This window comes from Chrysemys picta, chromosome 17 (assembly GCF_011386835.1).
Source record: "Chrysemys picta bellii isolate R12L10 chromosome 17, ASM1138683v2, whole genome shotgun sequence".
Taxonomy (NCBI): domain Eukaryota; kingdom Metazoa; phylum Chordata; order Testudines; family Emydidae; genus Chrysemys; species Chrysemys picta.
This window is the reverse complement of record NC_088807.1, coordinates 2777367-2794599: the sequence shown is the minus strand read 5'-3', so window position 1 is coordinate 2794599 and position 17233 is coordinate 2777367. Positions and strand designations below refer to the sequence as shown.

The following is a 17233-nucleotide window of genomic DNA, read 5'->3' as shown; positions in this document are numbered from 1 at the left end:
TAGCGGCTGGGGGTCAGGAAGGCCCTCCCTGCCGGGACAGCTGGGGACGCCCCGAGTAGGGCTGGCAGCCCGGTACAGCCTCCGCTGTGGATGGGGGTCTCAACACCTGGCATCGGTTGGAGCTGGGGCCGCAGTGCCACAGACCCAGCTGGTTCCACTCACAGCCAGTGGCCCCTAGCGAGGAAAGGCCTCGTGTCCCACGGCCCCAGCTGGGTCCAGCAAAACCAGGACAGGGCACCCTAGAGGGGCCAGGTCTCATGCCCTGATGGGAGTCCGAGGGGCCAAGCCCTGTGTCCCAAGGGGGCTCAGACCTGAGGTCTGAGGGGCCAAACCATGTGTCCAGTGCCCCGATTGGGGTCAGGCTGGGGGTCCAAGGGGCCAGGCGCCGTGTCCCAATGGGGGTCAGGACAGAGGTCCAAGTGGCCAGGCCCTATGTCCCAAGGGGCCAGGCCCCAGCCCCAGGGCTCGCCGGGCCGTACCGGCACAGGGCCATGAGACACTCCTCGATGACATCGCGCTGGGCCTTGGTGAGGGAGCGCCCGCGGGACAACCGGTAGATGGTGTGCAGCATGGAGTCCACCATGATGGCGCGGTGCTCGGTGCCCGCGAAGAGGGGCGCGCACTTGGTGACGAGGGGCAGCACGGCGCAGCACAGGTACCGGTTCAGGGCCAGCGCCATCTCCGTCGTGCTGAAGGCGGCCTGGGGGGGAGGCAGGTTACAGCAGAGGAGGGGCATGGGGGGATGTGACGAAGTGGGGGAGTTTCTTGTTTTTCCTTGTTTCCTATGGGGGATTTTCTTGTTTTCCCTAGGGTTTGCATGCAGAGGGGGTGGGACTCAGTTTCCCTGGGTGCTACTGGTTTAACGAGGGAGGGGAGAGAGAGTTCGAGGTTACAGAGGACCGGAGAGGGAACTTGGGACCCCAGCCGATGGCCTGGTGACGGGGTGGTGACCGGGTGACCCGCAGGCCCAGCTCGGAAGTCACAGCCGGTTCTGGCCAGTGGGAGGTCAATGGGCTGCGGCGAGGGGACCCCGGTGATCTGACCAGCCGGTTCCAGCCAGAGGGGGCCAGAGGACAGAAGATGGGAGAGGAGGCCCAGGCGACCCTGTTTACCTGAAGAGAAGACAATGGACAGAGGCGGGGCCTGGGGCCGGTGATCTCAGATGCCCAGCTGGGAGCAGGGGGGCTTGGGGCTGGAGAGGGGGAGCAGGCAGAGCCCACCTAGATGCAGGGGAGACTGGGATGTGCTGGGCTGAGGGAGGCCAGGCCTAAAGCATTGAGAGTTTCCTGTGCTGTGTTCAACACTCAATAAACCCTCCTGTGTTACGCTGGCTGAGAGTCGCTCCGGGCTAGAGAACAGGGGGCATCGTCCCCTTCGGGGGGTGGAGGCCCCGGGGGTCCAGAGCGAGTGGACTCCCTGAGGGGGCCCACGGCAGAGACAGACGTGCTAAGGCTCAGAGAGGTGCGGCTCCAGGAGGTGGAGGGGCCTAACCCCGAGAGAGAGTGGACCCCCGAGAAGGGCTGTCGCACTGAAAGGGGCACCCCCCATGGACTGCATGGGGCCAAGAGTGGGCACGACCTGTGAGTCCGTGACAGGGGAATCCCGGTCGGCTGCCCCACAGCCCTGCCCCCAGGTGGTGGGGGGGGGATCCCAGCTGGCTGCCCCACGGCCCTGCCCCACTCACGGTGTCGAGCGAGGCAGCGGCCCGCATGTCGGGCAGGAAGCCGACCTCCAGCACGTGCAGCAGGAAGTCCTGGCTCTCGATGCCGTAGACGCGGTCCAGGAACAGCACCATGGGCGCCTTGTGATCCGGCACGAAGCTGGCCGACATCCGGGGCTCCACCACGTTCCCGTCTGGGGGCAGACACAAGGGGGGGGGGGCACCGGCTCAGTCCCGCTGCCCTGCCCCTCCTGGCCCCCCAAAAATGGGAGTCTCCAGGGTCCCCGAATATCAGCCCCTCACCCCCAGCCAGCTGGTCCTGGGCTTCCCTGCCCTGTGCCCTGTTCCCCATTCCCGCCCCCTGAGCCAGCCAGTCCCAACCTCACCCCAGGGCCAGACCAGAGCCAGCCCCCAAGGGCCATTCCCCACCCCCCTAAGCCAGCCAGACCCCCATCCCAGGTCGATGGGAGTCGCCCCCCAGAGGGGAAAGGCCCCAGGGCCCCCCAAACCAGCCAGTCCCTGCCCAGGGCCGATGGGAGCTGCACCCCAGAGAGGAAAGACCCCGGGTCTCCCCGAACCAGCCAGCCCCCTGCCCTGGGTTGATGGGAGCCATACCCTAGAGGGGAAAGACCCCGGGTCTCCTCAAACCAGCCAGCCCCCCGCCCAGGGCTGATGGGAGCTGGTGCCCCCAAAGGGGAAGGGCCCCGGGTCCCCCCGAACCAGCCAGCCCCCCGCCTAGGGCCGATGGGAGCCATACCCTAGAGGGGAAAGACCCCGGGTCTCCCCAAACCAGCCAGCCCCCCGCCCAGGGCCGATGGGCGCCGCCCCCCAGAGGGGAAAGGCCCCAGGCCCGTACCCTTGCCAAAGGCAGGGATCTGAAGCGGAAGGCTGATGATGCCGACAAGGTCGTCCAGGGGCACCAGGGAGCGCAGGATGGCCCGGATCCGCAGCGCCTCGCCCTTCCCGGCCTGAATCAGCTGTGGGCAGAGAGCGCAGGTGTCACCCAGCTGGCACCCCGCGCCCCCAGCCCTCCCCCGCCCCCACCCGGGCGCTTACATGCATCTCGGGGGCGCAGCGCCCCAGCAGGTCGATCAGCGCTGCGTAGAAGGACATGATGGCGTTGCCCAGGTGCACTCGGTTCTCCTCATGCGTCTCCTCCCCCCCGAACCTGTCGGGGCGCAGAGAGCGAGAGTGAGAGGGGGCGGGATCCTGTCTCCCGCCAGCCCCCACCAGGGAGGAAGGGCGTGTCGCTGGGCTGGGCACACGGGGGCCTGGGGTGTTGGCGTGGGCAGGGTTGAGGGTGTGGGTGGGGATCCGGGGGGCGGGCAGAGAAGACACAAATGCTGGAGGACACACCCGTGGGTCGGTGTGTGTGGGGCCCGGGGAAGGGAGGGTGGGTAAGACCGAGGGGGGCGCAAGGAGAGGGGAGCATGCAGGGCTGGCGGTGTGACCGGGGAAGGGATGGGTGGATCTCACCACGGGGGGCTGAGCGGGACGACACGCAGGGCAGCCCCCGTGGAGTGGCGCTCTGCAAGGCAGCGTTTGCTCTGATGTGTGTAGCTGGTGGGGGACACGGGGAGGGCACACACAGACACCCTGTGCACACGCAGAGTGCGAGGTACACACCACGCCACACACACACACACACTGCCCATGTGCTCACAGCTACACACCTGCGTGCGCACACACAAAGGGTTGGTGCAAACGTGCACCGCGCATCAACCGTGCAAACAAACACACAACCAGCCGCACACCCAGAACACACAGTGTCCACCACGGTCTGTGCACCCCCGCGGCACAGCACACAGCTCTGTGCCCACGGCACGGCCCTGGTGCACACGCACGCGCACACTCGACACTGCCCGTGCAAATCCGCGCCCGCACGCACAGCTCCCGCCGACGGTCCTTCTTCACGGTGGGCCCGTCCCGGGCCGGATCCTCCGAGATCTTGATGGCTTCTTCGATGGCGGCCAGCAGCCCGCTGCCGCCCTCGCCGCGCAGGGCAGGCCCGAAGCACTCGGGCCGGCGGATCAGCAGCCGCACCACCACATTGGCGTTCTCCTCCACGCTCTCGCCTGCAGGGGCGGGAGGGCACCGCGCTCAGACCGGCTGCCTGCCTCACTGGTGGATGCAGGAAAGGGGAGCCCTGGCCGGGAGGGGAGACCTGGCTGGGACCCCTTGGTGCCAAGGGAGGGGGACAGGTAACGGGGGGCAGGAGGGCTGGCACCTCCTGGGGCTCTTCAATCCAAGCCAGGCTCACCTAGCAAGAGACACGTTCCTGGCCTGTCCCGAGCCGGGGTGGGGGGGTGGGGGGGTGGTGTCTTTGCCCCATGACCCGCCCTGCCCCGAGCCGGGGGGTCTTTGCCCCATGGCCCCACCCTGCCCTGAGCCGGGGGGGGGTCTTTGCCCCATGGCCCGCCCTGCCCCGAGCCAGGGGGCTCCGCATACAGGGATGCTCCCCATCCCCGCCGTGCCCAGTGGCTCACCGTTGACGAAGACGGCGAAGCGCAGGAAGTCCAGGTAGCGCTCCCCCCCGCAGGGGTTCCAGCCGATGTCGGGGTAGCCCTTGGCCAGCAGCATGGGGCAGCTCTGCAGGCCGCAACTCGCCAGGTACATCACCACCTGGGGGGGGGGCAGGAGCATGCAGACCGTGGGGCGGGGGGTACTTGTCCTCCCCAAGCAGCCAAGGAGCGGGGGTCGCAGGGAAAGGGCCAGCGGGCTGATGGTGCTCAGTGAAACAATGTGTCCCCCCTCCAAACCTGCCCCCACACACGCATCCCCCTCATCCCCAACAGCCTGGTCACTTTCAGCCTCCCTCCCTGGTCAGTTGCGCTCTGTCCCCTACCCTGCAAACCTCTCGCCCCCCATCACCACAGGCCCCCCGCCCCGCCCCGCCCCGTCCCCCACCTTCTCCAGGTCCTGCTCCTGCAGCGCCAGCGCCAGCTCGTTGTTGTCGATGACGGAGGCAGCAGCCACGTCCAGGGGCGTGGATCCCCGCATGCCTAGGGGAGAAGAGGGGCCCGCCCGGGGGAGGGCAGCGGGGTTAGCACCCGGGGGCTCGGGAAGGGGGCCGGGCGTGAGCAGGGCAGCGTGCGAAGAGCTGCCTGGCGTTTGCACATGTACGCGTGTGTGTATGTGTGTGTGTGTCACGCTGCCCCCTGCTGGAGGGGCTGAGCCCTGCTCTGGGGGGGGGGGTGTCCCTGCTGCCCCCTGCTGGCGGAGATCGCACCCCACCAGCTCTGTGTCCTGCGCCCCGTACTGCCAGCGGCTGTGGGGAGCTCACCCAGCCCGATGCCGCTGTTCTCCAGCAGGTAGCTGAGGTGGTCGAACATGGAGCGCTGGTTCTGGCGGCTGATGCGGCAGAAGTAGCAGAGGAAGCGGCAGCAGTTGGTGACCATCTTCGGGAAGCGAATCTCCTGGGGGGAGAAGGGGGCAACAGGGCGTTGGAGATGCCAGTAAATCCCTCCTCCCCCATCCCTGCTCAGCCAGCCCCCCCCCCCCCCCTGCTCTGGGGCAACAGGCCCTTCCCCCACCCGCCCCTCTGCAGCTCTCACAGCCGGGGGGAGGGGGAGTCTCTCTCCTCCCTGCCCCCTTGACCCTGCAGCAGCAGCCCCATCTCCGAGCCGCCCTGCCACCCCCCACAATGGGGGCACAAGAGCCTCTTCCCTATGAGCCTCCTCCCCCGCGCCCCGCCCCAGAGGTGGCTGCATCTCAGCACCAAGTGTGGGGGCCCTGTATAAACAGCCCCCGCGCCCCGCCCCAGAGGGGGCTGTCTTTGGTTACTGAATACAACTTGGTGCATTGTGTGCAGTCCCTGTCCTGCAGCTGGGGTGGTCGAATAACTCCCATTCGTTGCATTTCTTTCAGGCTGGGGGTTTTCTGCTCCGGGTCTCAGTTCTTTGCCATGCTCGGCTCAGCGGTTTCTGAGCTACGCCCCACACGGCCTGGGCATTCAAGGGGACATCCAACCCCGACACACACTTCCCTCCCCCCCCTCCCCCACAATCGGACACTGCTCAGAGGGAGCAGGGAGGTGTGGGGCAGGCCCTATGGCAGAGCTGGGGGTGGGGCCCAGGGCTGGGAAAGCAGGGGGCTGTGGATCGGGGGTGGGGGTGCTGGCAGCAAAGCAGGGGGACTCCAGGACCAGGGGATGCCAGTGGTGAGGGGACCCCAGGGCATGGGGCACCGGCAGAGCATGGGACCCCAGGGCCAGGGGGGATGGGGCGCCAGCAGTGAGGTAGGGGGTCCCAGGGCTGGGGGGTGCAGGGCGCGGGGCACCGGCAGAGCCTGGGAACCCCAGGGCTTGGCCAGTGGGGTGTGGGGCACCAGCAGAGCAGGGGGACCCCAAGGCCAGGGCTGGCTGTTCTCTGAAAGGATCTGCTCTAGGAATTGTTTGGGGGCAGGACTCTGGCCTGGGTTATCCAGGGGGTCCCGTGAGGACCTGGCCTGACGTCAGGCTGCGTGAACCCTCCACTCACCTTGGACTCGCCCCCTCCCAGCACGTTGACCATCACCTCCATGACCGTCTCGTGCATGCCCAGAGCTCGCATCAGGTTGGGGTGCTGGTAGAAGACTTTGTTGTTCATGATGTTTCTGCAGAGGGAGAAGGGGACGGGGGGGATATGGACCCTGCAGAGCGGGTGGCACCGGGCTGGGCTTTAGCCACGCTGGGGGCTGAGTTGCCGGTGAAGGGAGTGTGTGTGTGTGTGTGTGGGGGGGGGGGGGGGGGGTGACATTATTGACATAAACTGGGACCGTATAGATCATTGTTGCAACCAAGGTCCTGTAGTGGCACCCAAATCTGGTATAAAGGGGGTCAAATGGGGTGTCTAGGACAAGGTTATGGTTTACTGGTTATGATTATGCGGTCTATATGTGTGTATCAGTTTTGTAGTCGAAGTTATGAATATTGGCTCTATACTGTCTGTATGGCAAACTTATGCTATGCTGCTGGGTGACATCCCAGACAAGCTGAGATTAGCTCTGCCTAGCCTGTTTGATGGCCCATTAAGGACCATCAGCTATACAATGGACCCATTGAGAGAAGGCAGATACGCCTTGAGACTCAGCAAAGTATGCAGGGACTGGCCCATGTGACTCCAGACTCCATGTTGCTGTAATTTTCCACAGTAAGAACAAGGAGGTGTTCTTACACCTGGAAAAGACTATATAAGGCTGATGCCTCATCTCCATCTTGTCTTCAATCCTGCTTCTTACCTCTGGAGGAACTTTGCTACAAACTGAAGCTCTGAACAAAGGACTGAGGGCCCATCCCAGCTGGGGATGTATTCCAGAGACTTGATTTGAACCTGCAGTTTATTCCATCGCTGCTGCAAGCCTGAACCAAGAACTTGGCCATTACTGTATGTAATTGATTCCATTTAACCAATTCTAACTCTCATCTCGATCTTTTTCCTTTTATGAATAAACCTTTAGATTTAAGATTCTAAAGGATTGGCGACAGCGTGATTTGTGGGTAAGATCTGACTTGTATATTGACCTGGGTCTGGGGCTTGGTCCTTTGGGATCAGGAGAATCTTTTTCTTTTATTGGGGTATTGGTTTTCATAACCATTTGTCCCCATAACGTGTGGCACTGGTGGTAATACTGGGAAACTGGAGTGTCTAAGGAGATTGCTTGTGAGACTTGCGGTTAGCCAGTGGGATGAGACCGAAGTCCTCCTAGTCTGGCTGGTTTGGTTTGCCTTAGAGGTGGAAAAACCCCAGCCTTGGGCTGTAACCGCCCTGTTTTAGCAATTTGTCCTGAGTTGGCACTCTCGGTTGGGTTCCGCCAGAACCGCATTGTCACAGGGGGGTCCTCCTCTGGCCTCTCACGATCTGGAGCAGGGAAGTGTGGGTGTGACAAACTGGTACTGTTCTTAATGTGGTCTTTGAATGCTGAGTGGGGAGGTTGGCTGGGATGGTCTGCATTGGGGAATGGGAGACTGACCGAGGGAGGATACCTGAGCATGTAACGTGAGAACCCAGGAAGGGGTTAGAGGCCAGGTGACACTTGTGCCCGGGAAACTGAACAAAGGCGGTGGGAGGGGTCGCTGAAGGGAGAGTTGCAGGAACTGGCTGGTGGAATGGCTGGGAGGCAGACAGGGCTCTGACCTCCCAAGGGGGCTGTGGTGCCCTGGGACCCCAAGATGGACCTAACTGAGGGGGTCCTGTTGTCTGTGCCTGCAAGACCTGTCTTGGACTGTATTCCTGTCGTCTAAATAAACCTTCTGCTTTACTGGCTGGCTGAGAGCCATGGTGAATCGCAGGAAGCCGGGGGTGCAGGGCCTTGCATCCCCCCACACTCCGTGACAGTGGGGCAGGCCCTATGGCAGAGATGGGGATGGGGACTCCAGCGCTGGGAGAGCAGGGGGCTGTGGATCGGGGGTGCGGGGCGTGGGCAGCGAGGGGACCCCAGGACTGGAGGGGCAGGCGGCGAGGGGACCCCAGGGCTGGGGGGGGGAAGGCGTGGGCAGGAAGGGGACCCGAGGGCCGGGGGGCCAGGCGGTGAGGGGACCCCAGGGCCGGGGAGGGAGGCGGCGAGGGGATCCCAGGGCCGGGGGGGGCAGGCGGCGAGGGGACCCCAGGGCCGGGGGGGAGGGGAGGCACGGGCAGGAAGGGGACCCCAGGGCCGGGGGGAGAGGCGGTGAGGGGACCCCAGGGCCGGGGGGGCAGGCGGTGAGGGGACCCCAGGGCCGGGGGGGCAGGCGGCGAGGGGACCCCAGGGCCGGGGGGGGAGGCGGCAAGGGGACCCCAGGGCCGGGGGGCAGGCGGCGAGGGGATACCCGATGCTCTGAATCATGAGGGTCTCCTCCTCCGGGCCCATCTGCACGATGAGCAGGGAGCGGATCTGGCCCAGGCTCTCGAGCAGGCTCATGGCGTCGCCCACGGAGACGGCGTTGATGGTGTAGGCCCGGGGCAGGGCGCGGAGCAGCTCCCCGATGGCGTCGTACTGCCGGTGCAGCAGGCTGAACATGACACGCACCAGCGCCGGGCTCTGGATGAAGGACTCCTGCGCCCAGTGCACCATGGTGTGGGAGATCAGCTCCTGCAGCGTGCCTGGGGGGGGGGGCAGGGGTCAGCGCCAGGTCACGGGGGGGGCAGGGGGTCAGCGCCAGGTCACGGGGGGCGGGGGGGCAGCGCCAGGTCATGGGGGGGCAGGGGGAGCAGCGCCAGGTCACGGGGGGCGGGGGGGCAGCGCCAGGTCATGGGGGGGCAGGGGGTCAACGCCAGGCCATGGGGGGGGCAGGGGTCAGCGCCAGGCCATGGGGGACAGGGGAGCAGCTCCAGGTCACGGGGGGCGGGGGGGCAGGGGGTCAGCGCCAGGCCACGGGGGGCAGGGGGGCAGCGCCAGGTCACGGGGGGCAGGGGTCAGCGCCAGGTCACAGGGGGTCAGGGGGCAGCGCCAGGTCACGGGGGGGCAGTGCCGGGTAGCTGGGGCACATGGGGCAGTGCTGGGGGCAGCAGCAGCACCATGGCGCCTGCACACCAAGACTGGGGCACCCTGGAACCCAGAGCTCAGGGGCCCTCTGCAATGGGGGGCCTAAAACAAGAGGCTTGGAGGCCACTGGGGGTCCCTTCCCCCCAGCGTGACACCCCTGCATGGGGGGCAGTGCATGCCTGGCACCACCCACAGAAGGGATAGGTACCAGCCCCCCAGTTCCCCATCCCAGCCAGCCCCCCGGCCACTGCCCCTCCCCTAACCAGCCCCCCAGCTTTCCCCCAGCCAGCCCCCCAGCTCCCCATCCCAGCCAATGGCCACCACCCCTCCCCCAGCCAGCCGCCCCAGTTCCCCATCCCAGCCAGCCCCCCGGTTCCCCATCCCAGCCAGCCCCCCCCGGCCACCGCCCCTCCCCCAGCCAGCCCCCCCCCCCCCGGCTCCCGCCCGGCTCACTGGGCGCCGGCTCCTCCTCGGGGGGCAGCTCCTCCTCCTGCTCCTTCTTCTTCTTCCGGAAGCTCAGCACCTTCTGCACCAGGGTCCTGAGCCGGTGTCGCAGGGACGTGTCTTCCTCCTCCTCCTCCTCCCCCCCTTCGGCCTCGATGCCTGGGGGGACACGGCACGAATGGGCCCCGGGGGTGGGGGGACACCAGGTGGGACGGGGCCCTGGGCACTGGGGGTGGGGGTGTGTGACGAAGTGGGACTGTTCTTAATGTTTCCTCTGAATACTGTGTGGGTGCCTCAGTTTCCCCTATGCATTTCTTAAGTCTCTAGGGGGTGAGACTGTTGCAGAGCAAAGGGCCAGTGCACATAATGGCCGACGCTCTGTCTCCTGGCAACTGATGGCCGGGGCCCTTCCCCCCTGCAAGGTGCCAGCTGAAGGTGTTGGAGAACAAAGAGATCAGGTGACAATGCCCAGAGGGGGAGGGGCTGGAGGGGGGTTGAGTTTGGGGCTGGCTGGGGACTAGGAGTGAGGGCAGACGGGGGTGTCTGGCTCGCTGCCCCCCAGAATGGACCCGGCTGAGGGGTCCCGTTTGCTGTACCTACAAGCTCTGTTTTAGACCCTGTTCCTGTCATCTAATAAACCTCTGTGTTACTGGCTGGCTGAGAGTTACTGCGAAGTGGGGGTGCAGGACCCTCTGGCTTCCCCAGGACCCCGCCGGGGCGGACTCGCTGTGGGAAGCGCACGGAGGGGCAGATGCTGAATGCTCCCAGGAGAGACCCAGGAGGTGAAGCCGTGTGAGCTTCTTGCCCTGAAGACAGTCTGCTCCAAGGGAGAGGAGGCTCCCCAGAGTCCTGCCTGGCTTTGTGGGGAGCAGTTCCAGAGCATCGCCCAGGGACTCCGTGACGGGGACACCCAGCGGGACGGGGCCCTGGGCACTGGGGGTGGGGGGGACGGGACACCCGGCGGGACGGGGCCCTGGGCAGTGGGGGTGGGGGGACGGGACACCCGGAGGGACGGGGCCCTGGGCAGTGGGGGTGGGGTGGGGGGACACCCAGCGGGACGGGGCGGGGGCCCCTCACCGCAGTGGCTCAGCAGGTCGGTGTGGAAATCCAGCAGCTCGTCACGGATGTCCTCGGGCACCGGGCACTCCTCCTCGTCCGCCCCTTGCTTGAAGTGCAGCAGCATGTTGATCTGGGGGGGGGGGGCGAGATGGTGAGGCGGGGGAGCACGGGGGGAAGGGGAGGACGAGCAGGCAGGGGCCGGGGCTGGACCTGCTGCTGCTCCAGTACCTGGGCCCTTTGCCCCACGGGCTGGTCCAGTCCCTGCCCCCCTCCCATTCCCCCCCACGTCCCTGCCGCATGGACGTCCCAGGGCTGGCCAGGGGCTGGGCAGTGTGCCGGTGCCAGTGAGTTGCCGGGGCCGGTGAGGTGCCGGGTTGTGTGCTGGGGCCAGGCGGTGTGCCGGGGCCAGTGAGTTGCCGGGGCCGGTGAGGTGCCAGGCGGTGTGCCGGGCAGTGTGCTGGGGCCGGGTGGTGTGCTGGAGCCGGTGAGGTGTCGGGTGCTGTGCCGGGGCCAGATGGTGTGCCGGGGCCGGGCGGTGTGCTGGGGCCGGTGAGGTGCCAGGCGGTGAGCTGGGGCCGGGCGGTGTGCCGGGCAGTGTGCTGGGGCCGGGTGGTGTGCCGGGGCCGGTGAGTTGCCAGGCGGTGAGCCAGGGCCGGGCGGTGTGCCGGGGCCAGTGAGGTGCCAAGTTGTGTGCCAGGACCAGGCGCTGTGCCAGGGCCGGTGAGGTGCCGGGCAATGTGCCAGGACTGAGCGGTGCACAGGGGCCAGTGAGGTGCCAGGCAGTGTGCCGGGGCCGGGCGCCGTACCTGCTCCTGCGGGGGTGAGCGGAACTCGCGGGTGCGCCGGGCGGTCTCGGCGGCCGACATGGTGAACGCCTGCATGAGGAGTCCATAGCGCTGGCGCTGGTTGTTCTGGAGCCGGTCCATGTAGCGCTCCGAGAAGGCGATGATCGCCTCCACCCGGTGCTGCAGCTCCCGGTCACAGAAGTACTGCAGCAGGTTGCACATCTGCGGGGAGATGGGCTGTCAGTGCCGGAGGGAGGTGGGGGGCAGGGATATGGCAGAGAAGAACAGGCCATCTATGCTGTGGAAAGATGGGGACCCCCCACTCCGTGTCACGGGGAGACGGGGCAGGGACCCCCCACTCTGTGCTATGGGGAAACGGGGGACAGGGGCAGGGACCCCCCCGCTCTGCGCGTGAGAAGAAGGGGGCAGGATCAGGGTTCCCCCGCTCTGCGCGTGAGAAGAAGGGGGGAGGATCAGGGTTCCCCCCGCTCGGCGCGTGAGAAGAAGGGGGGAGGATCAGGGTTCCCCCCGCTCGGCGCATGAGAAGAAGGGGGGCAGGATCAGGGTTCCCCCGCTCCGCGGGTCTCTTACCTGCAGCTTGACCGACTCGGGCAGCTTCATCTGCAGCAGCCCCTCCTCCAGCTCCTCGGCCTCCTCCTCGCCAGCCTTCACCCCGGCCTTCTCCCCCTCCTCCTCCTCCGGCTTCTCCGCCTCGCCCCGCTCCTCCTCGGCGGGCTCCCCGAAGACGGCCGGCTCGATCATGCGCAGGATGTGCCGCACGTCCTCGTCCCCGAAGACGCCCATGACCAGCAGGGTGGAGACCAGCTTGAGGACGGGCACGAAGTGGAACTGGACGCTGCCGCCCACCGGGTCCCGGCTGTGCTGCCCGCCGTCCTGCACCGCCTCCGTCAGCATGGCCAGCGCCTTCAGCTTCAGCGCCTCCAGCGGCAGCTCGGGGCTCAGCTGGTAGCGCTCGGGGCTGGTGCTGACGAAGCAGGGCGGGGCGAAGTGCAGGGGCGGGCGCAGGCAGGTGCTGATGCCCACGCCGGGCAGGCCGGGCTTCCGGCTGCTCTCGGGGAAGAGCCGGATGCTCTTGGTGGCGTCCGTCATGGGCACGATGAACTCGCTGTTCATGGTGAGCCGGGCCCGCTTGGCCGACTCCAGGTGCATGCTCATGAGGAGGTCGTAGTAGCCGCTGCGCAGCGGGCCGGGCAGGTGGGGGCTCTCGATGGCATACAGCACCTGGGACTCGTCCACGTGGCTGCACAGGGCGTGCGCCACTCGGTTGTTGCCCAGGGCGCACACGGCACAGTACAGCTGCAGCGAGTGGTGCTGGAACGTCAGCAGGGCCAGCTGCTCCGACAGCTCCAGGATGTCGATGCACCTGCCGGGAGTGGGGCCCACTGGTTAGAGCAGGGGGGGCTGGGAGCCAGGACGCCTGGGTTCTCTCCCCAGCTCTGGGAGAGGAGTGGGGTCTAGTGGTTAGAGCAGGGGGGCTGGGAGCCAGGACTCCTGGGTTCTATCCCCAGCTCTGGGAGAGGAGTGGGGTCTAGTGGTTAGAGCAGGGGGCTGGGAGCCAGGACTCCTGGGTTCTCTCCCCAGCTCTGGGAGAGGAATGGGGTCTAGTGATTAGAGCAGGGGGGGCTGGGAGCCAGGACTCCTGGGTTCTCTCCCCAGCTCTGGGAGAGGAGTGGGGTCTAGTGGTTAGAGCAGGGGAGCTGGGAGCCAGGACTCCTGGGTTCTCTCCCCAGCTGTGGAAGGGGAGTGGGGTCTAGTGGTTAGAGCAGGGGGGCTGGGAGCCAGGACTCCTGGGTTCTCTCCCAGCTCTGGGAGGGGAGTGAGGTCTAGCGGTTAGAGCAGGGGGGCTGGGAGCCAGGACTCCTGGGTTCTAACCAGGGTCTGACAGTGAGAGAATGAATCATCCTTGGAGAAAGTAATTTTCCCCCCTCTCTGTGCTTCAGTTTATCGCTTCCTCCACCTCTGAGCTGGGACACAGCAGCTGTTTGTCAGCCAGGCAGCACACTTCTGGCAGGGAGCCAGGTGCGGGGGACAGAACAGTCCCTGGACGGGGGGTTGGGCCATTCCCTAGCTTGCACCGAGATAGCTCCCGAAGTGGACCGGCCACTGGGAAGTGAGACAAGAGGTTAATAGCCTACTACTGCTGCCAGCTCATGGAGTCGGTCCCTCAGCTCCAGGGCTTTAGTACAAGCACAGTGATGGAGGTGACAGGGTTCTCCCCGGGGGCCTGTGCCAGAAAGGGGCGCTCACCGGCTCTCCTCGGGGATGTGCAAGGCCATCATGACCAGGGGGTCACCGCACTCCACCATCCAGCCGTGCCGGTCGCTGATGCGGGCTGTCTCCACGGCCAGGAACTCGTTCGGCACGCGGCTCCATGTCACCGGTGTCAGCATCTGGATGACGAGGCGCGGCGGGCACTGTGGCTCGGGGTTCTTCCGCTCGCTGTGGAACATGGCGGCTGAGAGGGGCATGATGTTCTGCCAGGGGCAGAGAGAGGCCGAGAATCAGTGTCTGAGCTGGGAGAGAACCCAGGAGTCCTGGCTCCCAGCCCCCCCATGCTCTAGCCACTAGACCCCACTCCCCTCCCAAAGCCGGGATAGAACCCAGGAGTCCTGGCTCCCAGCCCCCTGCTCTAACCACCAGCCCCCACTCCCCTCCCCGAGCTAGGATAGAACCCAGGAGTCTGAGACCCAGTCCCTTTTTCCGATCCACTAGTCCCCACACAGAACAGGCAGAGTGATTGCACTTAAATCTCAAAGCAAATCCCTTCCAGGCACTCATTGGCACAACCTGCCCAGCTGTGCCAGGGGGCAGGGTGAAGGACCCCAGCTGTGCCATGGGGCGGGGAAGCCCAGCTGTGCCAGGGGGCAGGGGCAGGGCAGGTTGGAGGGAGCCCAGCTGTGCGGGAGGATGGGGAGGGGGCACCCCAGGGCCGCCCCTACCTTCATCTTGCCCAGCTCGAACTGGATAACATTCTGGCTCGTGGGAAGGACGAAGACGGCCGGGAAGAGTTTGGTGTTCGGCTCCACCTGGCCCAAACGCAGGGAGTGAGAGACGGCCCGGAGGCAGCGGGTCTGCGGGGCCTGTCCCCTCTAAGGGGCGCTGGCTCCCAGGCCGGGTCAGGGCGCGGACCCGCTGGCTGCGGGGGCGGGCGGGGGGGACCCCAGCTGTGCCCCGGGGGGCAGCTCACCTGGTAGAAGGTGTTGATCTCCTTGCCGTTGGCCGTGAAGGTCATGAGCCCCGTGGCCAGGTCGACCAGGCAGCCGAGCACCAGGTCGACGGTGCTGACCCGGGTCTGCTGCCCGCTGCTCACAAACTCCCCGCCCCACACCAGGTAGCAATTGCTGCGCTTGATGCTGTTGGGAGAGGGGTGGGCCCAGGGGTAACTGATCCATCCCCCCCCCACACACCCACAGCCACCTACTCCACGCCCCCAAGGCCTCCTACCCCTTCCACCTGTGGCCTTTCGTCTCCCTGGCCCATGAACTCCACCCCGTGACCTCTTGCCCTTCTGCCCCATGGCCTCCCGTGCCAGGGCCTTCTGCCCCACATCCCCGTGACACACCTCCTCCTTGGCATCCACCCAGCGCCCCCTGAGGATCACCCCCTGCTCCCCAATCTGCCCCCTCCCCGAGCCCCACGGTGCTGAGCGGTGGACGCTGGCCGCGGCCGGCCCCCCTCACCTGTCGTGGATGTGGCCCTGGTCGTCGCCCATGGTGACGGTGACGGTGCGCACCTTGCTCAGGTCGAAGGTCATGTCATGCTGATGGTAGTCGGGGGTGACCCAGCCCACCCAGACGCAGGTGGGCTCCTGGCCCGCGAAGATCCGCACCGAGTGGTAGTACTGGGGGGGGGGGGCGCCAGGAGAAGGGGCCGTCAGCCCGGCTGGCACCAACCCCACAGCCTGAGAGAGGAGAGTCCATGCCCGCCCCTCGCAGCAGCCGCCCCAGCGCCACATTGGGGTCAGCACGGACGGGGCAGAGCGCCCCCTGCTGTGCCCCCCACTCCCTACCCCACAGCGCCCCCTGCTGAGCCCCCCGCTCCCTGCAACACAGCGCCCCCTAGCGTTGCATCGGGGTCAGCACGGACGGGGCAGAGCGCTCCCTGCTGTGCCCCCCACTCCCTACCCCACAGCGCCCCCTGCTGAGCCCCCCGCTCCCTGCATCACAGCGCCCCCTAGCGTTGCATCGGGGTCAGCACGGACGGGGCAGAGCGCCCCCTGCTGTGCCCTCCGTTCCCTACTCCACAGCGCCCCCTGCTGAGCCCCCCGCTCCCTGCATCACAGCGCCCCCTAGCATTGCATCAGGGTCAGCACGGACAGGGCAGAGCGCCCCCTGCTGAGCCCCCCACTCCCTACCCCACAGCGCCCTCTGTTGAGCCCCCCGCTCCCTGCATCACAGCGCCCCCTAGCATTGCATCAGGGTCAGCACGGACGGGGCAGAGCGCCCCCTGCTGAGCCCCCCGCTCCCTGCAGCACAGCGCCCCCTAGCGTTGCATTGGGGTCAGCACAGATGGGGAGAGCGCCCCCTGCTGAGCCCCCCGCTCCCTGCCCCACAGTGCCCCCTAGCGCCGCCCCAGCCCGCCCGGCCCAGTACCGTGGTGGTGTTCATGATGATCTCGGGGTCGTCGCGGTCGTCGGGCACCACGTCTTCCTCCAGGCGCTGCACAGAGGGCACCGCCGGGGGCGGGGTGATGAACGCGGCCTTCTTCGCCTTGAACAGGAAGCTGGGGGTGGGGACAAAGATGTGGGGAGCCGGGGGTGAGTGCCCACCCCCCCGACACCGCTCAGCCTGGCCCGGCCAGGGAAAGAGCCTGTGTCCAGTGGGGGGCAGGCGGGCGCCGCGGGAGGCCCGGTCACTGGGAACTAGGGGGATGGGCTCCGCTCGTTAGACAGAGGGGAAAGGCCTCGTGCCCCGTTCCCTGCCCCCCAATCCCTGTCCTGGGGCTGGATCGGGGCCAGTGCCCCCAGAGGGGAAAGGCCCCGTGCCCCATTCCGTGCCCCCCGATCCCTGTCCTGGGGCTGGATCGGGGCCAGTGCCCCCAGAGGGGAAAGGCCCCGTGCCCCGTTCCCTGCCCCCCGATCCCTGTCCTGGGGCTGGATCGGGGCCAGTGCCCCCGAAGGGGAAAGGCCCCATATCCCATTCCCCGCCCCCCCGTCTCCTAGAGGCTCTCACCCCCTCTTGATCTTGCTCTTCTCCGATGCCGCGTCCTTCTCGTTCTCCGCCCTGGGGGGCTCCTTGGGGGAGGCCAGGGGCCCCCCCTGCTTCTCCTTCTCGGCCTCCTCGGCCTCCTTACGCCCGGCCGACTTCCGGAGCACCTCGAACTCGGAGTCGAGGTCCACGTCCTTGACGTCCTCCTCGGGGATGGTGAGGGCGCGGGTGAGGGGCGTGGCCCCCGCCGTGCACTTGAACTTCTCGTGGAACTCCACGGGCATGCTGAGCCGGAGGAAGAGCAACTCGCTCACCGCGTTCTGCGAGCCGAAGGTCCGGTGCGTCAGCTTCAGGCAGGGGGGGTTGTCCACCGTGCCGTCGATGCGCGACACCTGCGGGGGAGCGGAGTCAGGAGGGGACGGCCCGGCTCGGGGGGCGTGCACAGAGGCGGAGCCCAGTTCGACGTGAACCCGCCGGGCTCTGCGCCACCCTAAGGACGTCCTGAGCCAGGGGGACGCTAAACCCCGCCTGGGCGCGGCTGCACGTCCGGGCTGGGCACAATCTGGGAGAGACGGTGCAGGGTGGGGGGCTGGCTTGGAACGGGGGGGCAGGAGTCCCGGAGCAGCCCACAACCTGGCCCCTGTCGGGTCTCAAGAGAGAGGGGCTCCCCGGAGTGG

The 17233-nt window shown here is 66.9% G+C and overlaps 1 protein-coding gene across 1 annotated transcript in view; it reads right to left on the bottom strand.

The window, feature by feature from the left end:
- Nucleotides 1–17233, bottom strand: part of RYR1 (ryanodine receptor 1) — a 97073-nt gene that overhangs the window by 41518 nt on the left and 38322 nt on the right. Inside the window, 20 exon segments of the mRNA XM_065571867.1 lie at nt 480–700; nt 1685–1854; nt 2517–2637; nt 2717–2828; nt 3549–3735; nt 4147–4282; nt 4568–4662; nt 4944–5076; nt 6139–6253; nt 8445–8718; nt 9554–9703; nt 10622–10733; nt 11410–11610; nt 11980–12772; nt 13657–13883; nt 14349–14435; nt 14597–14762; nt 15090–15250; nt 16002–16131; nt 16581–16948. Of these exon segments, the coding sequence (XP_065427939.1) occupies nt 480–700; nt 1685–1854; nt 2517–2637; nt 2717–2828; nt 3549–3735; nt 4147–4282; nt 4568–4662; nt 4944–5076; nt 6139–6253; nt 8445–8718; nt 9554–9703; nt 10622–10733; nt 11410–11610; nt 11980–12772; nt 13657–13883; nt 14349–14435; nt 14597–14762; nt 15090–15250; nt 16002–16131; nt 16581–16948 (3959 nt within the window).